The following is a 27732-nucleotide window of genomic DNA, read 5'->3' on the forward strand; positions in this document are numbered from 1 at the left end:
GTTGTAAATTATTAGCGAGAATCATTCATTAATGCATTGTCGTCTAGATACCACGATGGAGGCCTACAATATTTTTCACTATTTCGAATACTTTCCAAATCATTCTTTTTGAATAGGTCAATAAATTCCACTGCACGATGGAATACTTCCTTAGAGGTCAAATCATCGACACCAATCACGACAAATTCCTTTCCACTCTTCACAATATTATCCATTTGTAAATTTCTGTACTTCATATAATATTTCCAAATCAACGAGTCGAATTTTTGTGAAAATTCATTAAAGTCATCTCCTCGATTGGGATGTTTTGTAACGGTTCGATTCCATCGACGTTTTTTAGCAACTTCTCGATCGGTGGTGTCCAAGAAAATGATGGCATCAAAACATCGTGTGACCACCTCTTGTTGACAACACGATAAATAGCCTTCTGCAAAGAGAAGACGATTATTTCTGTATTTGGAGAGCATGTTGTTGATTTCGGTTTCAAATTTGTTGAAATCCACAGATTCCATGCATTCCATATTGCCTTTCAGTTCTGGATCCATTTTATGTTCATCATTCATTTTGCTATTAATAATGGAGAGAATTTAGTACAATTGCCAAAGAAAATATATATTACCCTCAATCACCTACCTCCGATAAAGGTCTTGACAAACTGACACCACTTGATAATGTTTATTTAGAGCTTTGGCCAATGTTGATTTTCTAAATGTATGAATTGTAAATCCGAACACAAATAATGATATCGATCAACAAAATCCAACATGCAACATTGGACGACCTACCCCGACGATGTGGATCCACAAATACAAATAACTGTTGTCTTTTCTGCGTAATAGAGAGTTTCTTGTTGACACATTTTTTGAGTTGTTGTAAGTCACATCGTTTGCTTATTAATCTTCTTCAATCGTAATTTTCGGAATTGAACCAGATTCATTTCCTTCCAATCGATCCACGACACGTCTTGCTATTTTCACAAAGGCAGCTGCTCGTTCACTTTGTGGATCTGAAATCACAACCGGCCTTCCAGCATCACTGGTTTCACAAATTTGAGTATGTAAAGGAATTTCGCCAATGAATTCCAGTCCCATTTCCTGTGCAGTTCTCCGAGCTCCATTATGACCGAAAATGTGTTCTTCATGACCACAATTTGAGCACTTGAAATAGCTCATATTTTCAACAACCCCGAGAATTGGTACAGACAATTTTCTGAACATATTGACGCCTCGTCTAACATCAATTAAAGCAATGTCTTGTGGTGTGCTCACAATAACAGCACCAGAAAGTTGAACTCTTTGGCAAATAGAAAGTTGTGCATCTCCTATTTGTTGTTTTGCAATGAAGGATGCATAGTACCAAATAAATTGAAATTACAACATCGGTATTACAACATTGGTATTACAATATTGCATCACATGGTGACAGATCAAATAAAACTCACCTGTTCCAGGAGGTAAATCAATAACCAAAATATCCAATTCACCCCATTCCACTTGAGTCAATAATTGATCTACAGCACCCATCACCATAGGTCCTCTCCAAATAGTTGGTGCATCTTCTTGAATTAAAAATCCCATACTCATCACTCGCACTCCATAATTCGATTTAGGAATGATTTTTCTTGTGTCTTCATCCATGTTTGGCTTTCCACTCACATTCATCATTCGGTGAATGCTTGGGCCATAGATATCTGCATCCAGTAAGCCTACCGATTTTTGGCAGAAGGAGGACAAAGCAAGTGCCAAATTGGTGGCGACTGTGCTTTTACCAACACCTCCTTTTCCACTGCTCACCACAATAATATGTTTGATGCCTGGGAGTGGATTTGAAGCAGGCTGTTTGGTGTTCGTTGTTGCTGATGTGGCTGCTGGATGTACTTGATGACCATGATCGGAGTGGAAAGATGAAACAATGCTGGTGGAGAAATTTCTGGTGTTGCTGTAATTGTTGTTATTACAATAGCAAGGAACGTGTAATACGCTTTTCGGTTGCAGCGAGGAAATCGAATTGGATGATGCCAGCTTTTTGAGAGAAACAAAAGAAAGAGTTTTTGATGTTGCTCGTTTCATTTTTTAAGGCTTTAATTTGGAAAATCATTTTTCGATCAAGAGTTTATAGAGTAATTTTTGAAAGATTGGCCTGAATTCGAGAACAATACTTTTGAACGCCTGCATCATCTTGGCTCTTGACCATTATTTCTGCAATGGTTTTTTCGAAATTCAGTTGTTTTAACACAACACAACATTCTTCATATTGGCAAAAGTTGCCCAACGAAAACAAGGCAATTTTTTTTGCGCTGGAATTCTCGTCGTGCAGTGTCTTAACCAGTGCTTCGATTGCTCCACTTTTAAGCAAGTCTTTCACCAATTCATTGGAGTTTCTCACTAAATTACCGAGAGCACCTGCAGCATTGGCCTTTGTCTTTTCGTCTGAGTTTTCAGCCAGCAGCTCAATAAGAGGGGGAATACATGGAGCGAGAGGTTTGTACAAGTTGTTGTTGTGGAAGCAGGCGTTTCCAATGGCAAAGCATGCAAATTTCCGTGTGTTGGCATCCATATCCTTACATCGTTGAATAAGGTCTGGAATGAGAGCATGTTGTTCTAGAGCTTCATAAAAAAATGCAGAATGTCTACACATGTTGCCTATCAAGTTGCAAACTTTTGCTCTCACCTCACTCTCCCTGTGTCGCAATAGCTCCTTAATGAAGGTATAGATTTTAGCTTGATGAATTTGTTTGTAATAGTCTTTGCTCATTCTCGCTATTTGACTCAAAATTGATAGTCCATCCATTATAATGGAAGGAGGATTCGAAGGATCAATTACTTTTTGAACAAACTCTGGTTGCAATCCTCCATACTTAATATACTGTTTAGTAAAGTAGTTTGATGTCAATACCATGCTAGCCAAAAAGTTCAAAGATGATCCAAAATTATCCATGGACACAAACTCCAAATTGGAAATACAGTATTTCACTAGCTCCTCTTTGTGCATAATCTTGATCAACTCTGCTAATAATTTTTCATTTTCTTTTTCCTGGATACTTGCTTGGTTATATAATAAATGTAAAAATCCAACGGTTGCATTAATGAGATTACTTAAATAGAGGCCGCCTCCGTTTCGTGACACGGGCCACTTGGAAAAAGATTGTAAAATTTTGTCTTTTAAGGCTTGAATTAGTGCTCTTACAATGCTCATATCTCCCACCAAGTTATTAATATTTTCTGAGTTACAGGTTGCAATGTCATACATTAATTTCAAGGATGCCAAGACTGCTTCAGGAGAGAGTTCAATATCACTGGATTTCAATCGTTCACACACAGATTTCCAAGTTCCTGTTTTAACAAGCAAATTGTTAAATGAAGCATTCCATAATTCAGAAACCTGGTTGAATAACATAATTATTCCATCTAACAAACCAACGTCTGGAAATCCAAAGCCAGATCCTTCCACTCGTTTTACTTCATGCAGCTGATATATTGAAAACTGTTTCACATAGTTCAATAATTGTAGCAAAACATTAGAGAACTTACATCTTTGATGAGAATGTCATTAATTTTCCCTAAACCAACAGGCGTGAATAACTCGGATATTATCCTCTTTTTCAGTGCTGAATCCTGGGCAAGCCGAGAAAGTAAAAGCACACAAAAACATTTCAGCCTCTCGTCAAGGGATGTGTTAATTATGACAACACAATTGCCAATCAAAGCATCATTGTCTTTTCCAAGCTGGCTAATAATTTTTGGCGAGTCCTTGAAAATGATTGAAAGCGTTAAAGCAGACAATTCGGTCTCATACATTGTCTTAATGTCGGTTGTATCTTTCACAAGGCTAATTAGTGATTGTAAACTTGAAATGTCTGAAGACATTTGATGAGAAAAATCTGTTGAAAATCTACAAAGTTGATAGATCGTTCTGAGTGTTGCCACTCTCACGTTTGCCTCTTGGTGGGTAAAGAGCTCTGATAAAGCTGGAAGAACATTTTGTTTCAAGGCTGCCTTCGCAATAGCTCCTCGTATGGTGTTATCTTGACTGCACTCAACTATTTCTGTGCTCAGTGTGTTTTCTGTTTGGAAAATTGACGGGAATTGGAAAATTTCTCCTTCCACAGGGTGAACAAGCTCAGCCAGTGCCTTAATGGTGGTTGTTGTCAAGTGCTGCACGAACTTTTTCTCTGTCTTGACAATTTTAAAATCCAAGCAAGAGCATACTGCATCATGCCATTGTAATTCTTTCAAGGATTCAAACACCTGGCTTGTTTGGAAAGGTACAAAACCAATTTTGATCGATAATTCTTTGAGACACTTCATTGCATATATTTGAACAGACAGAGTGTTGTCGTACCTGTAATCAACTAATGCGGGTAATATAGTAAAGAAATCTGCAATAACCGATGTGATGTTTTCAATACCGTATGGAAGTGCAAAATGAAGAGCAATCAAAGCATCTTGAACAGTTGGTTTGGTATCAAATTTAGCTCCTGCAAATTCTGTTTTCATAATACAGTACGTTGCAATAATATATACATTGTCATTAACCTACCTTTCAGAAATGCTAAAAGACTAGTCACAACGTTTGCATCAATGAGATTATCAGAGTCTTCTTCCTCGCATTTTTCAAGAGCTTTAGCCAAAATTTTGAGAGAAGTCTGTACAATTTTTGTTGATTTCGTTTTGAACGCCGTTTGGCTCACCTTAATAGTATTTGCAAGTTTGTCCAAGTATTCAACATTTTTCATAACTGTCTTTGGACCTGTTTCGTCCTTAATTAAGGTAGCTTCAATGTCAGTAATTGAGACTGGTTCAAAGAATTGATGAGAATTTGAGCAAGATATCCAATGCTGAAAACTTACTTTCTTGTTTTGGTTCGATTTTTTTCTTGACTCTAGTTTGAGTAAGGTTTTTAGCGGGTGTCTTTGGTTTTTTCTTTGATTTTTCGTCTGTTTGTTTGCGGTTGAGCGCGACAATTTGCTCAAACATTTCAAGCCTCTTTCTTCCAATATTTTCTTGTAACATTCGCTCTCTCACTTCTCTACAATAAAGAAATCAGTCAGACTTCAAAGTATTGTGGAGCTTTTCAAACTTACTTTTCTTCTTTTGTTTCTCGCACGAATGGATGATCCAACAATTTGGGCCAGTCCAACCGTTGTTTTGGAGCCTTGTTTAATAAACCTCTAAGGAAGCTTTTCATGGGAGGGCTGATGTATGGTGGGTATTTTACAGGATCTTTGACAATGAATTGAATGAGTGAGAAGAAGTTGTTTGTGAAGAAGGGAGGCTTTCCGACAACAAGTTCATACAAAATTACGCCCAATGACCACAAGTCCGCCGTGTGATTGTAGGGTTGTTCTTGAACTAATTCTGGGGCCATGTACAATGGTGTACCTTTGATAGATGTAAGTACCATTGTATTGCACGACATGACTCTGGCAAAACCAAAATCACACAATTTAATGGCACCATCGGAACCAATTAAAATGTTTTGTGGTTTCATGTCTGGCGAGAGAGCAGTGTAAACAAAAGCATAAACATCACTATTGTTGTAAAGAACATACCTCTGTGTATAATTCTGTTGGAATGCAAATAGTGCAACGCTCTCACTAGCTGCTTGGCAATTTTCCCAACAACATCCTCAGGCAAACGTTCATCATCTTCCAAAATTTCGAAAAGTTCTCCCTGTGCAAATTCCATCACTACACAGAATTCTTCCTTCGTTTCAAATGAATCCAACATCAAAACTATATTCTCATGATTAAGCTTTTTTAAAATGTTGATCTCTTGACGGAGGTTGTATAACTCTTTTTCATTCTTTCCCTTCTTCGGAATAAATTTCATGGCCACGATTTGACTCGTAAATTTTCTTCGGCCCTTAAATACTTTTCCAAAAGAGCCCTCTCCAATCAACTCCAGAACATGGTAGTCATCTATTGAACTCGAGTACGTTTTACCAGTGTGATTATTTGATGAACTGGCTTCCGTCTGTTGTTTGAGCATATTTTTTTTGTAGTTTTGTGCGTGTTCATGGCGCCAAAAAACTTGTGTCAATATTGTCAAAAATAAAAATTAATACATTTCAATTCATAAATGTTGCAATCCATATTCCACAAGAACATTGATAACAACGTTGTTCTTCTTGGTGTTCGTGTGCACACGATAATTCGGGACCCAACCACAGGTGCAATTTGGAATCATCGTCGTGCACTCATTTTTCTCATCAAAATAAAAAATGAAACGAACCAACGAAGGAGATTTCAAACAAGTCGGTGATGATAACAACACAAATCAACAATCATCATCGGCTATGGTGGATGAAGAAAAATCAGCAGAACTCATCAACACAAATGTTCAAGTTTTTCCAGCAATTCCATATCGAGAAAAAAAGAAAGCCTCTTCAAAAGAGCAATATTCACGATTTCCGGTTCGTGTAAGAGCTCACTGCAATCCTCTGAGCGATGACTTTTTTGATTATCCTAAAAAACCTAGTGATGTGAATTGGCAAGAAATGTATCCAAAGATGAATATTGAAACAGAGAAGGTTCAAATTTTGGACGTTGGATGTGCCTACGGAGGATTAATCACCTCCATTGCTCCCGTGTTTCCTAAAACTTATATTTTGGGAGTAGAAATTCGAAAGAAAGTTGCAGAATTTACACAGCAGCGAATTTTAGCCCTTCGGGAAGGAAAAGCACTCGATGAAACTCCTCAAGATAAAGCCAAAGTTGAAACCGGTCACGATTTTCACAACGTTTGGGCATTACGATCAAATGCCATGAAATTCCTTCCAAACTACTTTAAAAAAGGACAATTGAAAAAGATATTATTCATGTTTCCAGATCCACATTTCAAGAAGAAGAACCATAGAAGAAGAATTGTTAGCCCCTCCCTCATTCCCGAATATTCCTATCTGTTAGAAGTTGGAGGATTGATTTACACAATTACAGACGTGCAAGAGCTAGGTGAATGGATGGCCAAGAGTTTTGAAGAGGAGTTGGTTCCTCTGGGTGCTTTTGAAAGAGTTTCTCAAGAAGAGCTCGATAAGGACCCACTCATTCCATTTATTATGAGTTCTAGCGAGGATGGCCAAAGAACGAGCGAACAACATTTGTCAAAGCATTTGGCAGTATTCAGAAAACTCAAATAAATTATTTCATTAATTTTGTGTCAACTTGTCGATATTCCTTAAATTGACAAATTATAATATATTACGATCCAAGACATACCAATTCTCGAATAACAAGGTTGTTTTTCAATGCACTCCACGAATAGATGAACGGCATTAAGTTGTTTTGTTTACAATTTATTGAATCTATTTCCTATTCACAAAGTGCCACTCCAAAGTAATAATCAGAGTCAGCCATAACCACACGATTACCCAAATCTTCAATTTTTCTTGGTTCCAACTCCTTGTAAAGATATCTATAATTTTCAGATTCTTAAAGTGGTAAAAATTCCAATTTCGAGATGATAAATTGAAGTAGCAATTAATCATGAACCTACCTTGATGACCAAGACGCCCGTCACTTCCACATCCAAAGCTCAGTAAGGAATTATCGACAGTTTGTGCAAAATTATGAATTCCTCCTGGAACCAAGTGCTTGATTTTTGCTCCATTTTCCAAGATAATTTTTACAGGTACAGGTTGATCGTCGGTGGTCTGGGTTCCCAGTTTGTACTTGTAACCTGAGCCAAATGTATGCATGAATCCGTTCGAATCTAATACCATACCATGACAATGATGTGACGAGCCACGAGAGCATGCCACTTGAACTGCCTCAATCGGTTGAGAAAAATTAACTTTTGTTGGCAAGTGTCCCGACTTATTTCTCACATTACCAATTCCTAATTGAAAGCATGCATTGGAGCCAAATCCGTAAACATCTCCATTGGTAGCAATTGCCAACGTGGAGTCATAGCCCAAATCAATATCTTTAAATTCAGTCACTATCTCGGATCCATTCGAAAAGACGAGTGGAGTGAACGAGTTCACATCACAATTCTCCTCCTTGAAACCACATTTGTGGGACGTATTCTTTCCAATCATGAAAACATGTCCTTTTCGTGTTAAGGCACAAGAATACCCATTTCCAGCACGAATCGACACAACTTCATCATCACTCGCACAAGGTACTTGAAACACTGTGGGTTTTGTAAACTGCAAACTTGAACTCAATTTGCCCCAAAGCATGACTTTGGATTCACCAGCATGTCGTACCAAACACGAACCATGTCTGTAACCTGCAGCAATGACACTAGCATTGGAAATGGTCGGAATCTTTACAGGTACACTCAAACGATCCTTCTCATCTCCCATTCCTAATCGGAAATCTTGATTTTTCCCCAATGCATAGACATGACCCTGATCGTCCAATAACAGTAAAAAGCTTCCACCAGCACTCACTTGAATAATTTTAGTATTCACGAGAGGAGAAGGATTGGAAATTCCGGAGGGAGCCTTCTTCTCACTCGTAGCAATCAAATGAGGTGTATTCGATTGAATGCCTTTGACTCCAATCGCTCCCCAAAAGTAGACATGAGATCTTGTGGTTGAAGATGATTTCATCATTTTTTGTTGTTTGGAAACATGTTTAATCTCTCGAGAGATTCGTTTTGAAAACAACGAAATTTTTATGTAAAGATTTTGCCATTGGAAAAAGATTTGTTATCTTCCAGTCCCTAAATGAACTTTTCATGAAATTTGATTGAGAAGGACCAAAGTTCAAAAAAAGGGTTTAAGGCATACAGTCCTTGGAATTAATGTGTGATGAATGTTGGATTGCTGCTTGATTTGGGTTTTTACGATACACAACTGAAAGATTAATAAAGCAAATGCCTTCCCAGTGAAACGTGTTCGAAAGTTGAACACTTTCAACAATTTTGTTGTTGGTTCTCGAGAGTGAATTTTCCAAGTACAAAAAATGCAACCAACAAGCAGTGCCCGCTACATTCATTCTGACTCGACTTCGGACCACAACGGTAGTGGCAGTCTTGATGAACATTCGTTCGGAAACAATAATAACAACCATTCACTTCAATTTCTATCTTCTTCTCCCTATTCTACTTCTCCCATGTTTCTTCAACAACATTCCATCTTAAAGACTCATCATCACTCTAATTTTTATTTATGCACGTTTGATGCAAGGTTATTATCGAGTGCGGAAGGCTTGAATTTTATTTTGTCTGCAATCAAGTCCGAGAAGAACAGACTAGCGGAGAGGGATGAAAAAGGTAAAATTATTGTGGTAGCTCCCTCGAATCTGGGTATTAACGAGAATCAACACTTGTTGAAAATTGTTAGAAAATTAGCCAAGCAATCCGAACACGATTTTATTTCTTCATCAATGAATAGAAGAAATTCGAGTGATAGTGATGAGTCGTCAGGACATGCATCTTACTCGAATCGTTTGTCCTCTCCGGCCACTCCTCCTACACAGAGCGAGCAACTTTCGACAATTGTGGATGACTATCTGGACGAATTGTTACGTCCTCTTCAACAACTCTACAAGCAGTACTCATCACTTGATACCCACACCTTCTCAGAGTACAGAGCAAAATTAAGAAATCTCTTTATTGGTGTTAGTTTATTGGCAGATGCTGCTCCAAAAGTGATTGCCAAAATTGTGGGATGCTATAGTGAAATGGTTTGCAATTTCTTGCTGGAGTATTTGCAATATGAAGGAGAACGTAATTCTCTTTCTTTTGCATTTCTAGATAGTAAGCAGTATCTCGTGACGGCAATTGAAGAAGTCACTCATAGCGACAAGGTTAACTTTACAATTTATGAGCAAAGAAAGAAAGACCAATATTTAAGAGCTCACTATGATTCACCTCTCGTTGATACAGATTTAATTGAAGAATTGAATGGTCATGTTGCTGATGTGTTGATAGCACAAGGAAATGTTGGATGTGACAATAAGGGTGATGTTGTGCTGTTTGACATTAATAGCCCAAATTCGGACATGTCAGTCGCCATATTTGCTACCAAGCTTGATATTGGAAGTGTTGATTTTTGGACAAAAGATGGTGGCATCTTCACTTGTTCCGAAATGAAAACAACCAATGCCAAATTTGTGCTAGAGCTATCCTATCATGAAGCACTAGAAATAGCAACCTCTGATAATTTCAAAGTATTACAACCCAGAAGTCTCAAAATCTTGCAAGAATCAGACATTCACATTAGAATACGATCTGTAAAACTTTTTAATCGTTTTTCAAAAGGCTACCTTGACAAGGAGTACATTACAGTCATTAAGAGCGACTCGTCCAATGACGACAACGACACTGACGAAAATCATGTCACCAGCTTGACCTACGAAGAAAAAGTGCCACATGTCAAGTGCATTTGTATCCGACGAGATATTTTAATGCTCTCAATTGACACTTTGGATATGTGGCAAAAAGTCGGTTTTTTGGCAGACGTATTTGGAAAATTTAAAAAGTATAATATTTCCGTAGATTTTGTGACAACATCAGAAGCCAACATTACCATCACATTGGATGCAACCAATAAGCTTGACAATGAAGTTCTGAATAAGTTAGTGAACGATTTGAGGTCCATGAATTGTCGGGTTGAGATCATTGGACCTTGTTCTGCCTTATCTCTCATTGGAAAGAATATCAGATCATTCTTACCTCGTCTCTCATCTGGATTGACTTATTTCTCTGGACAAAAGATACATTCTGTGGCACTTGCTGCATCCGATGTGAATTTAACCTTTTTGCTCGATCAAAATAATTCCAATGAACAATTATTGAAAGAATTACATGACTGGGTCTTTATTAAGCAATTCATTGATTCACACTATATTGGACCCACATGGTCAGAACTCTTTGAAACACAAACACAGAAAGTGAATGATGTGAGCGGAAGGCATGTTTGGTGGCGTCGTAAGAGACAGCAATTACTTGATCTGGTTGAAAAGGAAGATCAAGCTATTTATGCCTACGATGTGGAACAATTCTTAGCAAACGCTCAAAAACTCATCAACATTTCCAGTAGAAATAATGGTCCAGTCGATCAAATTTTCTTTGCCCTCAAATCAAATCCACATCCAGAAATACTCAAAATTTTTGAGAGTGTTGGCTTTGGACTCGAATGCGTTTCTATCGATGAAGTTCGAATGGTGTGTTCCTTATTCCCAAATATTGATCGAGCGAACCGAATTCTCTTCACACCCAATTTTGCTCCCAAGAAGGAATATCGAGAGGCTCTTAGTCTTGGTGTCATGTTAACAATTGACTCGTTATATCCTCTCATGAATTGGGGAGAGTTATTGAGAGGCAAATCTGTCCTTTTGAGAATCGATCCAGGAGCAGGCAAAGGACATCACGCCAAAGTCAAAACAAGTGGTGTTCAGTCCAAGTTTGGAATTCATATTAGTGATATTCCTCAAGCAGTCGAGTTGTGTGCTCAATACAATATCACAGTGATAGGTCTTCATGCTCATGTTGGAAGTGGAATTTTGGATGAGGCAGAAGCATGGAAAAAGACGGCTGTCACATTAGCTCAGCTTATTTCAGAGCATCCAAAACTCATGAACGATGTGAAAATGATTGACTGTGGAGGAGGTTTAGGAGTTCCTTATGTTCCATACAAACAAACAGAGCTTGATTTAACAGAAGTAGCAAAAGCAATGATTGACTTTAAAAAGAATCACAATCCAACAAACGTTAAATTGTGTATGGAACCTGGACGTTTCCTTACTGCCAATGCTGGAGTTTTGTTGGCAAGAGTCACACAAATCAAGAACAAGATGAACAAGCTGTTTGTTGGAATTGAGACTGGAATGAATTCCTTAATTCGACCAACGTTGTATGATGCCCATCATGAAATTGTGAATCTCTCAAAAATTAGTGATCCTAATAGTGACGATCCAGCTGAAAGTACCATGGTAGCTGATATTGTTGGGCCAATTTGTGAAAGTGGTGATGTCTTTGGAACAGATCGAGCCATTTCTAGCGAAACACGAGAGGGTGACATTTTGTGCATTTGTACGGCTGGAAGTTATGGTTACAGCATGTCCTCGCATTACAACAACCGAGTTCCTGCGAAGGAGATTTTCATTATGCCTCAAAATGGCAGCAAGAATTAAAATGTTTCAAAATTTATTCATTGCTCACAGCAGTTTGCTCTGTCTCTGCAGGTTTAGTGGCCTTTTTCTTCTTCTTTTTAGGCTTCTTTAAATCCATTGAATTATCAATGAATTGTTTCTTTTCCTTTTGCTTCTCTCTTCTCTTTCTTTTCTTTTCCATTATCGCTGCATTCCTCAAAATGCTTTGTTTAATAGGTTGAGGGAATTTAATCTTCTTTGCCTCTTGTTTTTTCTTGATGAGCTCAATGTGATGTTCAAATGTCTGCTTTGGAATTGAGGCAATTGGTAATGTGACCATCACAATTCCATTCTTCAAAAATTGTGCATTTGCTTTTTCCTTATTCACTTTAATGAGACCAGGATACTTTCGTTGAATCCACAACTTTTTAGTATACCCAGAGTATCGACCGTGAATTCTCCATCTTCAACATCAATTCTCACAAACTTTTCTGGTATTTTGTGCAAAATAATGACAATCTTTAAAACCTTTCTCACAATATTCACTCGGAATGAAACTGGAACTTTTTGATATTTCTGAGAATTTTCAGATGAAATGATTAACTCTTCGTCCTTCTCTGGAACTTTTTCTTCCGTGATTGGAATTTTTGTTTTCTTTGATGATGCTGTTGATGATGATGCATTCATTTCCGATACCAATTCAAATTGTTCTTCAATTTCTTTGAGAAAATCTTCTTCGGGAAAGTCCAAATTCAAATCATCACTCTCTCCCATCACATTCTGTTCCGTATCCGCATTGATATTTTCTACGGCATCTTGTTCTTCCTCCTTGCGGGATGCTTCTTCTTCTGGAGAAGCCTTTCTCTTGGGTGCTTTTCGTTTGTTGCTTTGTTTTTGTTGTTCAGACATTTTTTTGAAGTTAATAATTTTCCATTTTAATAAATTCAAAAAAATGTTTCTTCTTAATGTTTGATGATGTGAGTTGTTGGAAGAAAATCTTCATGAAAATCCAATTTTAACCATCGGGATACTCTTTTCCAAGTTTGTAATCCCATATACATACTACACAATAGATTGGAAATTCCAAAACCAAGCAAGGCTCCACTCACTACGCATACACTCTTCAAGAAGGTCCTTCTTTTCGATGAAGATGGGTTCTCAATGAATAGATAGGGAATTCCACCTCCTATTACACATCCACTCAATGGAATGATCAATTTGTGGAGTAGGAAATGTTTGAGGATTTTCGTAGAGAAGGAAATGAGCATTCGGAAAAGAGAACGAAATAGAAAATGATCATCATCCATACTTTCGTTGTGGTCTGAGGATGCAACGGTTGTAGAGACTTGCCGTGTATGATTCGTGGCTGGTTCTTGGCGAAACATTTTTTCAAATTCAATCCAGTGGAAGAATTCATTGAGAATCTAAAACGCATTTGGAAAGAAACAAGAATTAAGGTCATCCGATGATCGTGGCTTAGACTCGACTACTACGCTCAACCATAGCACCTTCGTCACGAAAATCCAACATTAATAATCGAGAAGCTCTTTTCCAAGTCTGCAATCCGACATACATGCTACACAACAAGTTAGAAATTCCTAAACCTAACAAGGCACCACTTGCAACACACAAACTTTTCATGAAGGTATTCCCTTTCGACCGTATTTTCGAATGAGAAGAGGCTGTAGTACTATTCTCAGAAATGAATAGAAACGAAATGCCACCTCCGATCACACATCCACTCAATATAAATGTGAATGGAACCATCAATTTGTGGAGTAGGAAATGTCGGAATAGTTTGTTGGAGAAGGAACAGAACATTTGGAAGAGAGAATGAAAGAGTGCATTTTCATCCAGGGTGACATGATCCGTAGCGACTTGAAGTGGTGTGGAGACTTGTTGCCGATGTTGATCAGAAAACATTTTTTGAAGAGATTGATCAAGTTCAGTGTGGGAGTGCAACTCTACATTAATTTAGAATCTAATCTATTATGGAAAGAAGTAAGGTCGATCACTGTTGAGAACCTTAGGTACAATTTTTCTAACCTAGTTGGAGCAAGGAATGTTCCTTGTTGATACAAAGCTCGTTTGCAATGACATTCCAAAAAAACCGCGCATCCTTGTTAGGTGATTCCACATTTTCAAAGTTGGAATTTCTTGGATTTTAAAGGAGAATCTCATATGTTGAATCTTGTGAGACAAAGACTGCACCATGGCGTTGGGAATTCCACAATGATTTGTAAAAACAAAATATTTCACACAACAAACGAGAGAGTCATAATAACCCATTGATCAATTCCTTGAGATGTTGCAACAAAGTCCCAACAATTCTTCATTCCATCACCATGGTCGTGACAACGATCTGCTCCAACAACAAAGCAACAAATACAGAAAGATTAACGATCAACTCTCGAGTGTCTTGAGTGAATATCAAGATCTTCGTCCTCCCAATATTGTGGTCATTGGAGAGCAAAGTGCTGGTAAAAGCTCCGTGTTGGAATATTTGAGTGGTATTCGCTTTGTTACAGGTAAGTTTAGTGATGTCCACATTTCACAACAAACCTTCACAATAAAGGGCAAAACATGGTGACCAAGTGTCCTTTGCAACTACGTATGGTCAACTCCAAGTCATCCAGTGGAAGCAAAGCAGTGATTAAATCCAACATCTATCTCACCAAACATTCCAACAAGCCCATCACCATTGAAAACCCAGAAATCAATGATGGTGCTCAGCAACTCGAAGAGGCCATTCAACACTTGACCTCGCTCCATCTCCAGGAAGAAGGGTACACTGGTGATGTTTCCAGAGTGTCAACACATCTCATTGAAGTAGAGATTACTTCTCCCAATGTACCAGATCTCACTTTGATTGATCTTCCTGGACTCATTACCACCAGTAATGAAAAAAATCCAACCTTAAAAGACGACATTCGTCAGTTAGTGAAAAGGAATACGACGGATCGAGATTGCATTCTAATAGTGGGAGATGCTGGTCGAGATTTACAGACCATTGTGGGCTTTGAGGAAGCACGAGAGAAGGATCCTTCTCAGAAACGTACCTTGTGTGCATTGACAAGAGTCGACAAGCATGTCAACGACATTGAAACGTTGAATAAGATGATAGAGTCGTTGAATAATCGTGGACCCATTAAATTAGTGCATGGATATGTAGGATTAAGAAATCGATAGAGTGATGAACGAGATCTCTCCATTGAGGAATGTGAGGAAAAGGAAGCAAGTGTCATGAAAAAGCTAACTACTGTTTCAGATCATTTCAAGGGACGAAAGGTAAGTGAAACTGTTGTGGCTTTGGTCCATAATATTATGACGATGGATTGATGATTGGTGATAACAATGTACATAGGCATTAATCAAAAAACTCACTGACATTCAGAACGACCATTTGAAATCAAGTTTACCTGATCTCAGAGAGAAGCTCAAAATTGAATTGAAAAAGGTCAATGAAGAGATTGAGAACTTCTCAGCGAATGTGACTGCTTATTTAGAAGGTGAGGAATCACTCGTTTCACTCTTTGAAGACAATGCCAAGAAAATTGTGAAGGAATTTGAACGAGTGGCCACTCATCAAGGAGCATGTATCAACGAAGAACAAAGTGAAGACGAGGTTTTTAAAAAGTTAAATCATGACGACGACAATGAATCAAACAAGGTCTTTTCCCTACCTGACTTTTCCAAATCCATGGAAAATATGAAGAATTCGATCATGCAAGCAAGTGAAATTCAGTTGGATGACGATAAATGTTATTTAGAGCTTGCCATGAACATGCTCGAAAAACAAAGAGGTTTTCCAGGGTTACCAGACCTCTACCAGCCAACGATACTAATTGAGCTGACCAAGTTAAAACTTTCTTCCATGCAAAAAAGCGTAACCACGACTTCCGAAGAAGTGCTTCAGGAATGGAAATCTCTTGTACTGGATTCTATCATTCCAAAAAGTGTCAAACAGGTTGTGGATAAGGATTCAACGACTGATATGCTGCAACATCATTTATCCACTCTTCTCGATAAGCAGATTGAGAAAGCAATCAAGCTCATTGAACACTATTTTAATATAGAACGTCACAGAACAACCACGTTGAACTCTAACTATGAACATCATCAAAAAACACTTGCAAAATATGCAAACGAGCTTCGAAATCCAACAAGAGATGCGAAACAAGTTCAAGAACATGGCTTACCTAAGGCTGATCAAACATTCATTGACACAGCTTGTCAAAAGGATGTGGCAACAACACGACAAAGTTCTTACAGCTTCTGCAGCTATGGATCTATTGATCAAATTTAAAGCATACTTGAACATTGTGTGCACCAGAGTGGCCGATCACTTCGACATTTACTTGTACGATCTTCTGTTTGTTGAAACTTTGAGCCATATGGAAGAATATTTGAAGGTAAGAAGAGACAGAAACTTGTCAGAGGACACCGAAAGAATTGGAATTCCACTCGAAAAAGTGCTCGAAGCCTTAAAACCAACCCTAGTAGAGATCGAACAATATGCAGACAAGCAAAAGAAAAAGCGAGACATAGAGTCTGCCATTGATATCCTTAAGAAAAACTTCATTTAACAACCAAGAAGGAAAGTTTGCGAACCTCGACCTGCCAAGTAAATAAAAGTTGTTGCATGATCAAGAGAAAATCAAGATAGAATTCAAACAAAATCAAACGCCCCATGACCTATGGTTTTGCTTTATCTAGAAATTCGGGCTTAACGTCTTCAATGTGAACGGTATTGTTTTGTGAAATGAGTTGATATCTGCAATAAAATACCTGCGTATTGCTGTTATCATTCCTTCCTCCAAACTTAAAATTAATATAATTAGAATAATCGTAGATGGCTACACGTTCTAACTTCTTTGGCATTGAAGTATGCGTTGGCGTTTGCAAAGGAGTGAACACATATTCATCTTCCCCTGCGTCACTAAAATATTTGTCATAAATATCTTTGCTGAGATGACTCTGCAGCAACGTTGCTTTGTGAAAATAGTGCAAGTACAAATGTGTCCCATGAAATTTGTCAGGGTTGTTTACATCTGTTCTTATAACTTCACAAATTTTGGCTAAGAATTTGGTTAAGCCATTCTGTAAAGATATTTCTATTTGTGCATTCTCACCAGAATTAAACGTTTCACCATTAAGGATAAATTTTCGATAAATAAAGAATACAGAGTTATTGGCTCTCTGTTGAATGGGTGGATCCGGAAATTCGAGGAGAGGTATCTCTGTGTTGCTGATTTGCTTCAAGAGTTGCACCGAGTCCTCGCTAACATCTTCTTCCTCTGCATACTTCATACATTCTCGTTCGTCTTCAATAATTTTAGAGACATCCAAATTGTGGTCATTAATTTTGTGTAAAATGTTGAGTGAAATTGACTTGTTACCATGAATTAATTTTTCAATACCTGAAGTCTTTGTCTTCTTTTCTTTTGGTTCAAATACTGTCTTTCGTCGATTTTGTTGATCTAGTTTCTGTCTTAAATGTAAGTTTTGAGCTCTCATATTGGAAATGTCTTGTCTTAATGTTTTTATCCTTTGATTGATAGAACCATTCCAAAATTCAAAAAGAAATGATTGATACTTTGACATTATGTACAATTGTTTTTCCAAGTTATTTTCTTGTATTGATTCCTCCATGAGTCTGGAATAGGTTTCCTTTGCCTCTTGAAAGCATGTCTTCATGGTATTCACCATTTCAACTTGTGACTCTGATTTTAAACATCCAAAATTGTTGATGGAATACTCTACTTTGAGAGCGGTGAATGATCCCTGCCTTTCGTGAACTCTAAAGCAATTAATGTAGAAGTTTTGGAGATCACTCTTTTTGCTCGTTGTTCCTTCAGAGAAGAAAGAAGAGCAAATAATACCAAATGAATATGCTGCTTGCATTTGCATTTCATATTGCATTTGTAAATCCTTCATAGAGGGAAATGGCGGTATTCGAGGACTGCATTCGATAGTGTGATTGACAAAATGAACAAGTTCCGCTTCCAAATATGAAATACTTACTGTGAGTGGTACCATCCACAAAAAGTTAAATCTCTGTAAAATAAAGAGGATAATGTATACATTAAAGAAATTCAGAATAGGTATAGAGACACTTACTTGGTTTGGAAAAACTCTTGTGCCAAAATAATTTCGTTAGGACTGCATGTGACTCCATCAATAGCTATATTCTCTACCTCTCTTTATGAGTTGTTTAACTTTTCGTAATCACAAGTTGTTAAAATTTAAACTTACCTTGCAAGTGCCTTAAAACAGCTGACATAAACAGTGTTGGTTTTTGCGTCGTGAAAACCTCCCAACAATCCAATGATCTTGATGTTTTTGAGATAATGTTATTCCAAGCAATGAACTTGATGTTCATAACATACCTCATTATGATGATCCGAATAAGCATGATCAATTATTCCACAAATTACTGATTGTTCAATGATGACGTTGTAGCCACTATGTGGGGATAATAGCAGGAATTTTCCGATGAACATGAAATGTTTTGAATTGTACACATACCTTGACTTTTCTTCTTTCATATGACAAATGGTCCTATCCGTGGAAAAATCTCCTTTTTTCACAATGTATACGCTATTGTCATCGCTCTTTTCTTCTACAGAGATGGTTCTGATTGTTCTCGGAGGTTCCGTATTAGTAGTGTTGTTCGTATTCGTAGGGGTCACTGTCGGATTGTTCCTGTTGTTGTTATTATTGTTGCCGTTCCTATTATCTGGTATGGTAATGATTGGTTTTCGTTGTACCGATGAATATTCTTCTTCTTCTTTGTTATCATCCTCTCGTTTTCTTTTCTCCGCTTGGTTGTTGCTCATGATGTGGAAAGGCTGATGATCGGTTTTGGAAATGTAATTTATTAAATTACTGATGACGGGCTCTGCTGAAAGCCTGTGAAGGTAACTATAATTTCAAGATGAAAATGATTGTAATTATTGAACGAGAAGGATATGAATTAGCTTAAAATTGATGATGGAAAGTTCGGAGCGTTTTGATTTGAAATATTTTTTTCTATCTGTTGGACGAACAATTTTTTTGGCCAATTTTCTTTTTTATGCGATCGGTGTTGAAAGTGGTGAAAGTGGGTCTCACAAAACGATTGCCTTTGTTGAAAATAAAAAAAACCTTACTTGAAAAACGATCGATTCTTTGAAAAGGTTTCAAAATCTTCAAGCTCAACAGTATAGTCACTATCAATTCTCTCTTTCAATAACCTTTTGTTTGTTATTGATGAAGATGAGGGCCGATCATTAAGGTTCAATAATGAATCGGTAGGCTGTTTTTGAACGAATTTGGTAAAAGTCGTTGAGGAAGGTATTCGAGAGGAAGTATATTTGTCATGCTTGACGTGCAAAGATTTCCCTGTGGACAGTAAACTGTCATTCATGATGGAAGAATTATTCGGTTGAACATCCAGTAGAGATGGAAGGTTTGATGTCGTTGTCACATCATCCATGCACTCTCTTTCATCATCATTGGTCACATGGTTTTGCTGACGCTGTGGTTTTTCTACGACCTCTCTTACAGACTTTCGGATTTGTTGTATGGCTTGCTCTTCATCAATCACAGGAAAAATATCGTCTTCCATTAATGCATCGTCATTGTTAGGTTGCAGAACTTGAGTATATTTCTGAGTCGACTTCTTTGGGGTGGATTGCGTCAAAGAAAACTTGTTAAATCTACTTTTTGGAGAAGTCATGATTGAGGAAGAGTCCAATTGTTTTCGCATTTTCAAAATGTCAGTTTCCATAGTATCCACAATTTGATTCGTTTCCTTGGAAAAGCTTGTCACAGCATTAAGATATTGTTGCTGTTTTTTGGACTCGTTTTCCAAATAATTTCCAAGGTTTGCAGCATCTTTTTGTCCCAATACAGACATAGCCTGTTTCTTCTTGTCTATCACTTGTTCTGTGTGTTGTGTGCTATGATGCCTTATCAGTGTATGGAGAGTGAAGAGCTGTTTGGTCCAATTATCTACCATGAGAGGGAGATTAAGCTTTGACTTTCCATGATAATTATTTACAAATTTCTCAAAATGTACAGCCTCTACATGCAAATACCATAAAATTCACAACATTGTCATCACAAAGTAAAATATGATGACATCGATAAACCATTTGTTGCTGATCGAAATATTACTTACGGTTTTGTTTTGTAAGATCCTCTTTGAAAATTTTCATTCTACTATCTCTTCCATTTGAAATATCATTAATGATACTCCGCATGTCTGTAGAATCCTCATGGTGCAATTCAAGCTTTTTAAATAAAGTAGAAATATTATCAAGTTGATTAGATCGATCTGTGGCACTGGCATCATCAAATAATCTCTGATCTGTTTTGCTATTGAAATTCCTTTCAGAAATTTCTAATTCAGCCTCTTGCTTATTCATGCTCTTGTATTCATTTGTTAGATTTTGTGCCAATTCTTGCCATCGTTCTTGTTTTTCAACAGTAAGTCTTGCATATTGCACTAATTTTCGAGTTTGGTTTCTAATATGAAGCTACAATATTTGGAGAAAGGTTATGAAAGGAAGGTGTAAATTATGATAATAATAATGTAGTAGGTCGAAAGATTGCACAATCCTAGAATAGCTCCATAACTTACCATAATTACATTTTTTGCTGCCTTTGTTTCTTGTAATTGAGTCATGTTCTCAAAATTAGAAAAGAATGTTTTAGAGATTGCCTTTTCCAAATAGCTAGGATATTCACGTTCGAAACATGTTTTCAACACATGAGTCGATACTTGAAGTAGTAATGTGTACAAACTATTTGCGTAAGTTCATAAATCCAACATTACAAAATGAGGAAAATGCAATTTGCATTAATTCACACATTCAGTACAAGCACCTACTTTTCTCCATACGCAGACTGTAACAATGTGGGCTGCAAATTTAGAACATAAATTTGACCTCGATCTTTCATTTCCTTAAGCCATTGCAATGCTACGGATCGAAAAGCTGTTCGTTGTTTCTTATCCGATACGGGAAATAATTGTTGAAAATCTTTCTCAGCTCGTTTCATATCCAATTTGCTAAATAGAAAATACATGATGATTTCCATGCCTTTGATGTTGGTGTTTTTGAACATGTCTTTGTGGAATGCAAGATTGTACTTTTCCTCATATGCGTTCGGATCAAATCCAAGCAACAGCAAATTTGAAAATAAAACCGACTCGGGACCGATTCCATCATGAGAAAATTGTTGCACGAGTTGAAGAGACCTCTGGGTGGATTCCGTGGTCATCAAGGTGTTGCGAATTTTTTAATTTGAATGGGCAACGGGGATTTTTGGCGCGAAAATTCTTTGCAGTCTCTTTGAACGATCTTGTTTAAAACCGGTGATTGTTTATAACAGTTTGTCTTCTTGTTTGAAACAATAAGTCTGGCATATTAGTCATGATTGGCCAATAATTTTTACTTTGTTGATTGGCGTTCTTATTTTCCTGGTTCAAGCGGAACTCTGCAAGTTTTTTGGTATTTCAAACAAAAAAAAATTGTGCACATCATCACACAGGCACAAACTCGACCATCCGCAAACAAAAAATTTCAATCACTCGCTGTGCAACAACGCCTCGGAACCATTCAAACACGCATTGAATCAACTCCAAATAATAATAATCATTGTAAATTTCTAACCGCACCTATAACTACTCTCTTCATTCATTTTGTAAATATTAAATACTATCATCATCATGAGCAAGAGAAAAAGAGCACCACACGCTGAAGAAGCAAGCGACAACGGAGATGATTTCCTAACAGAAGAAGACGTTGGAATCCAAGCAACACAACCATCACAAATGGTTGATTCCGATCATGAAGACAATGAAGAAGAACAAGAAGACATCTCTGCAACTCAACAAAAATCGAAGAAAATTAAAAAGAGAAAGGAATCCTCTGACGTTTTGGACGATGAAGAGGATGGGAAAAATCTTGAAGCAGGTATTATTGAGGTTTTGAAGCTCAAAAACTTTATGTGTCACCCATCATTAAAAGTAGAATTCCATGACAGAACTACAATCATTCACGGTGAAAATGGAAGTGGCAAGTCAGCAATTTTGACAGCCATTCAGGTGTGTTTGGGAGCGAAGGCTAAAAACACTAACAGAGGTAAATCTATTAAAGATTTAGTAATGACAGGAAAAGAGCAAGCAGAGATCTCCATCCAGCTTAGAAATCAAGGAAAGGACGCTTACAAGAAGCATTTGTATGGGAAATCTATTACCATTGTAAAAACAATCTCCAAGTCTGGATCATCATCACTCAAAATCCAGAATACCAGAGGAAAAACAGTTGAGAAAACAAATGAGGAGCTACGTCAAATTTTACATAGCTTTAACATTCAAATTGACAATCCTACTACTTGTATGACACAAGATATCAGCAGAGAATTTCTCGCTGGCTCATCAGAGGCTAAAAAGTTCGAATTTTTCCTAAAAGCCACTCAATTACAACAAATGATGGACTCCTTTAAACATTCACAAGAAAGTATGAGCAAAATTGAGCTAATATTGGATGAAAAAGGCAAGTCACTCGAAGAAAGCAAGGAAGAGCTCAACAGAAGAAAAGAATTGTATGAAAACGCGGAACATATTGATACTCTCAACAACGAAATAGAGGCTTTAAAGTCCGAAAAGATGTGGGCAGGTTATCTCGACGCAAAAAAAAAACATGACAAAGAACTAGCCGTACTTGAAAAAAAGAGACAAGATTTGCAACAATTGATTTCACAACGTGACTCGTCCACGAACGAAAAGCTTAATGAGCTGAACAGAAAAAAAAACGAATTGGAAGAGGAAAAGCACGGAATCAACATGCGTCTTTCAGAAATCGAAAGGAGAGTCAATGATTTGGCAAAGACAAAAAAAGATATTGAATATAAGGCTCAAACCATTTATACGAATAGATCTACTCACAAGAATGAACAAACGATATGTAAGGAACAGATTAAGATTTTAGAAAAAGAAAAAGCTGATACACTCTCCAAAAACAAGATTGACAAAGAGTCCATAATTAGGGAAAAACAAGAAGAGATTGAGAAAATATCTGCCGAACTGGAAAGCTATGAACGACAAAAAGCCTCTATTGAAGAATCACTAACATCTGATAAGAGCGCAAAAGAGAATCTTACCAATGAATACAGCAGTGTGAAAAACGAAAAGAACCAATTGCAATACGAAATTAGACAAGCAGAAACAGAAATGCAGAATATGCAGCGCAGCCGTACAGACAAATTTGCAGTTTTGGGAGGAGACGCAATGAAAAGATTTCTTAGTGACGTTCAAGCCAACATGAAAAAATTCAGCAAGCCTCCAGTCGGCCCTATTGGACTTATTTTGAAAGTGAAAGACGAATATATTGATTGGGCTCCATGCGTTCAGCATGCTCTTAGCAAATACCTGTACATGTTTATTGTTGATAACTTCAAAGATGGAGAAGAGCTACAAAAGCTAAAGAACAAACATAACTTAAAGGCCACTCACGTTATTCAGAAATATAGTAATGAGATTTATGACGTGAGTAACAACAGTCCTATGGATCATCTCACTATTTTCAAGGTTTTAGACATTGACACTCATTCAATACGGCATTCTCCTGTCAAGTACGATGACCTTCAAGCCCTGAAGGCTACCATAATCAATACTGTGATTGATCAAGCTCGTATAGAAGCATCCGTGCTCATCGAAAAGAGAGAAGACGCAGACCAGTACATGTTTGGAAAAGAGCCTCCAAAGTTTGTGAACGATTGTTTTACTATTACAGGAACAAAATTAATAGTGAGAGGAAAATCTAAAATTACCGACACTGCCAACGCTACAAGAAGCAGTTTGTGGACCAAAAACGTGGAAGATCAAATTAATGAAATAGACAAAACCATTAAGGAGTTGTCCAAGAACATTCCAGGATTTACAGAAAAAGAGCGTCAAATACAAAGCGAAATTAATAGAATTAATGAGACTTTAAAAAAGAAGAATAATCAAATTCATGAGCTCAACAAGAAAATCGAGAAGTGTAATCGATATATTCAAGACAAGAAGAAGGATATTAGCGATACAGAGCTTGATACTAACGATGCAGATCAGCAATACATTCAAGATTTAAACGAAAAAATTGAAAAGCATCTGGCAAAGATCGAACAACTGAACGAAAAGATTCATGAAGATGATAAAAAAATTGAAGAGATAAAAAAGCAAAGTGAGAGCCTTACGAATCAAATAGCTACCACAAGAAAGGAATTCCAAGACACAACTCGCAAACACGATGAAAAGAATGAGGAAATTCTTGCTGTTCTTGAACAAATTCGTGCTGTCCAAGAAAACTCTAGAGGATTTGAGTATAGAATTGCTCAGGCCCAAAGAGCTGTTGCTGATGAAGAAAAAGTTGTTGGCCAGTTGGCACAAGTGATGAACGAAACTAGAGAGCTTGCATTGGTGCATTCAAATCAACAGGAAATCACTCCTTCTGGAACTGTAAATGAAATATCAGCCAAAATTTCTCAAAAGAAAAGGCAACTCGACATTGAACGTGAAAAATTGGGCGAAATGAACTTTGCAGAAATCAAAAACAGATATATTCAATACATGAGAGAGTATGAACAGAAATATGAAGCATTCAATTGTTCGAATCAAGCTTGTAGTATCATGAAAACAGGCCTAGCAGCAAGATATCAAAATTGGAGAAAGTTAAAATCAGGCAATATCCAAACGGTCTCACACCTTTTCGACGTTTACATGAGTCAAAAAGGTCACTCAGGTCAAATCTATGTAGATGATAACAGTGGAACTCTCAAATTTGACATTCACATGGCAACACATGGATCTAAGGTACAAGTTGCTGATACCAAATCTCTGTCAGGTGGTGAAAAGTCTTACACAACTGTGAGTTTTTTGCTTGCAATTTGGGAATTGGTAGATACTCCATTTCGAGCTGTCGATGAATTTGACGTTTTTATGGATAGCATGTATAGAAAGACAGCTATGGATTTAATTTTGGCAACCGCTAAAGAAAAGCATCACAGTAAGCAATTGATCTTAATTACACCTCAAGATGTGTCCATTGTGAAGAAGGATCCTGAATTTTTGAAGATTATCAAGTTACAACCACCCAAGAGAGATGAAAATCAAAGAACCATGGACGAGTTTATGCATCAACATGGACAATAACATTTCCAAGAGTTGAATTGAGTCAATATTCGTTTATTTATATTAAACACCACAAATTTGACAACCAATTAACCGTGGCTCTGAGATCACCAAAAGAAATCACTGTAAAAAAATGATGAAATCCAAACCTCTATTGGCCATTGTTTCGGGTGGCTCTCGCGGAATTGGCCTTGAAATTGTCAAGCAATTATCAGAGAGCGGTATTCACTGTGCCACAATAAGTCGATCTAAAAATGTTGAATTTCTTCATCCCAACCAAACACATTTTCCATGTGATGTTTCAAATGCTTTACAAGTTTCGGAAACGATCAAAACCATCACTCAACACTATCACAAAACTCATGCTATGAATATTCTCATCAATGCAGCAGGAGTCTCACACGATGGCTTACTCGTTCGATTTCCACAAGACGAGCTCGAGAAAATAATCGCTATTAATTTACAAGGAACCATGAATATTTGCAAAAGTTCTCTCCGATACTTTATGTTGAGTCATTCGAGTGCTGAAACACCATCAAGCATTATTAATATTTCAAGTATTATTGGAGGATCTCCAAACATGACCAATATTGGACAATCCGTCTATGCTGCATCCAAGGCAGGTGTTGTTGCCTTTTCACAACATTTAGCTCGGGAACTGTTGGGAAAACATATTCGTGTGAATTGTGTGAGTCCTGGATTTATTGAAACAGAAATGACTCGTCATTTACAAGTTGCATCCACCACACCAAATGACACCAATCGACAAAAATTGGAAAAAGTCAAAATGGGAAAACCTCATCATGTGGCTAGTCTCGTTCAATATCTAATTTCTCCTCAAGCAGAGTATATCAATGGACAGAATATAATTGTGGATGGTGGATTATCTCTTTTATAATGAATGATCATACAGAGCCAAAAATGTTCGTGGATATTATTAGTTCACACATACAGTAGTAGAACAATCTCACAATGAATGAACATATTGCTATGGCTCACAATATATTTGAACACTCTTCACAAAAACGTATACGATGACCTCAATGCCTATTCGAATGACTACACGCGTCAAATAGGACTTGTACATTTCATTCTTAATCAGCCTTAGGGAAAAGGAAATCAGTGGTTAGAGCAAGCCTGCAATTATCCAAAAGGGTCTTTTTCAATTTTTCATCATTCACAACCCATACGTTGGTCACATAACCTCTCTTTTGCAATTGTTGAAGGTACTCTACTTGAGCAAGACTTGTGTCAAAGCCCAATACGGCAGCACCAATAAAGGCAGGTACAACTGTCGTGTTAGCTTGATACCATAAAAAGTCAATCATGGATGTCAACAATTTGAGAGAGTTGTAGGTAATCTTGTCCTTCAGGTTACGTGAAGAACCTTCTGAAATTTCTTGTAAAATTGTTGGAAAGTCTCCAGAATAAACTCTTTGAAGACCTGGTCCGTTCTTTTTCACTTTTGGAACGCTGTGTTTCATCCAGTCAGCAAAAAGACCTCTCTTAAAAAGTAAATTGGTCACAATTTTTGGATTTCTCTTACGAACCACATAGAGCAAAGCAGGATTGAAAGAAGCAACTGTAGATTGAGTGTACAATTGTGGATACTTGTGATAGAGCTCGTCAAGCTTTTCTGCCATCAAAGCCAATCGAGAATACTGTTTGACCTCAATCATGATGACCTGTTTTGGGTCCAAACTGAATACAAATTGAATGTATTCTTCGAGCGTTGGAATGGTTTCCTCTCCACTATCATCATCAATATATCTGTAATGATTCTTGATTTCTTCAAGAGTGAGATTACCAATTCCAACATCGGTTTTTCCTTCCTTTGGGCCAATACCATACGCTACTCTTCCCATGGACAAGGTATCATGGAAAACAACAATATGACCGTCCTTGGTCAATTGACAATCCAACTCAACTCCTTCGCTGCCATGTTCAATAGAGTAACGGACAGCACTCAGAGAGTTTTCTGGAATGTTTTGAGTTTTAATATGACGACAACCTCTATGACCAATGAGAATATCGTTAAAGAATTCAGCAGAGGGAGATTTCTCAGTTCGGAACAAGTAGAACAAAATCAAGCCCAATACAACCATGAACAGGGTTGAATACAAAGAAAGCAAGAAAAGGAAGAATAACATGATGAGAGAAAATATTTTGGGTGGGTCCAGATCGAGAGTGGTTTGAAACGGTGAGAAGAGGAGAAAGATTGAAAGGCTGGAGTGAGTGAGACCAATGATGGTAGCTTCACTCAACCTTGAGAGGGAGATGAAGGTTGTTTTTTTGTTGGTGATGATGATGGCGCTTTCAACGTATGGACTAAAATAGCTCCATCTTCAAGATAACGATGACGAAGGATGGATGAATAGATAGCATGAGGAAGTGAACAATTTGATTGAAGGGAGTGGTTCAATGGGTAACGGAAAATTCCTTGTTGATTTTAAATTGCACATTGTTATCCTTTTTCTGAATATGTGAAGGAGTGGTGACCAGGAGTTTGTATCAATTTTAATAATTA

The 27732-nt window shown here is 37.3% G+C and overlaps 16 protein-coding genes across 16 annotated transcripts; 6 read left to right on the top strand and 10 right to left on the bottom strand.

The window, feature by feature from the left end:
- Positions 1-11: 11 nt before the first annotated feature.
- On the bottom strand, positions 12-859 carry C9374_013246 (uncharacterized protein; the record flags this gene model as incomplete). The annotated part of the gene is made up of 3 exons (XM_044689101.1): positions 12-567; positions 634-705; positions 786-859. 3 exons carry the CDS (start codon positions 857-859, stop codon positions 12-14), a joined length of 702 nt encoding a protein of 233 aa, XP_044553655.1.
- Positions 860-893: 34 nt separating this feature from the next.
- Positions 894-2069, bottom strand: C9374_013247 (uncharacterized protein; the record flags this gene model as incomplete). The annotated part of the gene is made up of 2 exons (XM_044689102.1): positions 894-1321; positions 1442-2069. The coding sequence occupies 2 exons, from the start codon at positions 2067-2069 to the stop codon at positions 894-896; spliced, it is 1056 nt and encodes a 351-aa protein (XP_044553656.1).
- A 43-nt stretch (positions 2070-2112) lies between these two features.
- Positions 2113-5990, bottom strand: C9374_013248 (uncharacterized protein; the record flags this gene model as incomplete). The annotated part of the gene is made up of 6 exons (XM_044689104.1): positions 2113-3483; positions 3531-4486; positions 4540-4794; positions 4850-5028; positions 5084-5492; positions 5552-5990. The coding sequence occupies 6 exons, from the start codon at positions 5988-5990 to the stop codon at positions 2113-2115; spliced, it is 3609 nt and encodes a 1202-aa protein (XP_044553657.1).
- A 232-nt stretch (positions 5991-6222) lies between these two features.
- Positions 6223-7137, top strand: C9374_013249 (uncharacterized protein; the record flags this gene model as incomplete). Its single annotated transcript, XM_044689105.1, has 1 exon — positions 6223-7137. One exon carries the CDS (start codon positions 6223-6225, stop codon positions 7135-7137), a length of 915 nt encoding a protein of 304 aa, XP_044553658.1.
- A 172-nt stretch (positions 7138-7309) lies between these two features.
- On the bottom strand, positions 7310-8559 carry C9374_013250 (uncharacterized protein; the record flags this gene model as incomplete). Its single annotated transcript, XM_044689106.1, has 2 exons — positions 7310-7428; positions 7494-8559. The coding sequence occupies 2 exons, from the start codon at positions 8557-8559 to the stop codon at positions 7310-7312; spliced, it is 1185 nt and encodes a 394-aa protein (XP_044553659.1).
- Positions 8560-8911: 352 nt separating this feature from the next.
- C9374_013251 (uncharacterized protein) lies at positions 8912-12085 on the top strand (the record flags this gene model as incomplete). The annotated part of the gene is made up of 1 exon (XM_044689107.1): positions 8912-12085. One exon carries the CDS (start codon positions 8912-8914, stop codon positions 12083-12085), a length of 3174 nt encoding a protein of 1057 aa, XP_044553660.1.
- A 13-nt stretch (positions 12086-12098) lies between these two features.
- C9374_013252 (uncharacterized protein) lies at positions 12099-12952 on the bottom strand (the record flags this gene model as incomplete). Its single annotated transcript, XM_044689108.1, has 2 exons — positions 12099-12430; positions 12481-12952. The coding sequence occupies 2 exons, from the start codon at positions 12950-12952 to the stop codon at positions 12099-12101; spliced, it is 804 nt and encodes a 267-aa protein (XP_044553661.1).
- Positions 12953-13005: 53 nt separating this feature from the next.
- On the bottom strand, positions 13006-13428 carry C9374_013253 (uncharacterized protein; the record flags this gene model as incomplete). The annotated part of the gene is made up of 1 exon (XM_044689109.1): positions 13006-13428. One exon carries the CDS (start codon positions 13426-13428, stop codon positions 13006-13008), a length of 423 nt encoding a protein of 140 aa, XP_044553662.1.
- A 91-nt stretch (positions 13429-13519) lies between these two features.
- On the bottom strand, positions 13520-13966 carry C9374_013254 (uncharacterized protein; the record flags this gene model as incomplete). Its single annotated transcript, XM_044689110.1, has 1 exon — positions 13520-13966. The coding sequence occupies one exon, from the start codon at positions 13964-13966 to the stop codon at positions 13520-13522; it is 447 nt and encodes a 148-aa protein (XP_044553663.1).
- Positions 13967-14348: 382 nt separating this feature from the next.
- Positions 14349-15232, top strand: C9374_013255 (uncharacterized protein; the record flags this gene model as incomplete). The annotated part of the gene is made up of 2 exons (XM_044689111.1): positions 14349-14571; positions 14619-15232. The coding sequence occupies 2 exons, from the start codon at positions 14349-14351 to the stop codon at positions 15230-15232; spliced, it is 837 nt and encodes a 278-aa protein (XP_044553664.1).
- A 54-nt stretch (positions 15233-15286) lies between these two features.
- On the top strand, positions 15287-16349 carry C9374_013256 (uncharacterized protein; the record flags this gene model as incomplete). Its single annotated transcript, XM_044689112.1, has 2 exons — positions 15287-15331; positions 15408-16349. 2 exons carry the CDS (start codon positions 15287-15289, stop codon positions 16347-16349), a joined length of 987 nt encoding a protein of 328 aa, XP_044553665.1.
- Positions 16350-16738: 389 nt separating this feature from the next.
- On the bottom strand, positions 16739-18882 carry C9374_013257 (uncharacterized protein; the record flags this gene model as incomplete). The annotated part of the gene is made up of 6 exons (XM_044689113.1): positions 16739-18005; positions 18068-18100; positions 18164-18244; positions 18299-18375; positions 18433-18508; positions 18572-18882. 6 exons carry the CDS (start codon positions 18880-18882, stop codon positions 16739-16741), a joined length of 1845 nt encoding a protein of 614 aa, XP_044553666.1.
- Positions 18883-19190: 308 nt separating this feature from the next.
- C9374_013258 (uncharacterized protein) lies at positions 19191-21310 on the bottom strand (the record flags this gene model as incomplete). Its single annotated transcript, XM_044689115.1, has 4 exons — positions 19191-20110; positions 20208-20565; positions 20670-20832; positions 20919-21310. 4 exons carry the CDS (start codon positions 21308-21310, stop codon positions 19191-19193), a joined length of 1833 nt encoding a protein of 610 aa, XP_044553667.1.
- Positions 21311-21758: 448 nt separating this feature from the next.
- C9374_013259 (uncharacterized protein) lies at positions 21759-25226 on the top strand (the record flags this gene model as incomplete). The annotated part of the gene is made up of 1 exon (XM_044689116.1): positions 21759-25226. One exon carries the CDS (start codon positions 21759-21761, stop codon positions 25224-25226), a length of 3468 nt encoding a protein of 1155 aa, XP_044553668.1.
- A 112-nt stretch (positions 25227-25338) lies between these two features.
- Positions 25339-26103, top strand: C9374_013260 (uncharacterized protein; the record flags this gene model as incomplete). The annotated part of the gene is made up of 1 exon (XM_044689117.1): positions 25339-26103. The coding sequence occupies one exon, from the start codon at positions 25339-25341 to the stop codon at positions 26101-26103; it is 765 nt and encodes a 254-aa protein (XP_044553669.1).
- A 196-nt stretch (positions 26104-26299) lies between these two features.
- C9374_013261 (uncharacterized protein) lies at positions 26300-27310 on the bottom strand (the record flags this gene model as incomplete). Its single annotated transcript, XM_044689118.1, has 1 exon — positions 26300-27310. The coding sequence occupies one exon, from the start codon at positions 27308-27310 to the stop codon at positions 26300-26302; it is 1011 nt and encodes a 336-aa protein (XP_044553670.1).
- Positions 27311-27732: the final 422 nt, after the last annotated feature.

The sequence above is a fragment of the Naegleria lovaniensis genome, assembly GCF_003324165.1.
Source record: "Naegleria lovaniensis strain ATCC 30569 chromosome Unknown tig006, whole genome shotgun sequence".
Taxonomy (NCBI): Eukaryota; Heterolobosea; class Eutetramitea; order Acrasida; family Naegleriidae; genus Naegleria; species Naegleria lovaniensis.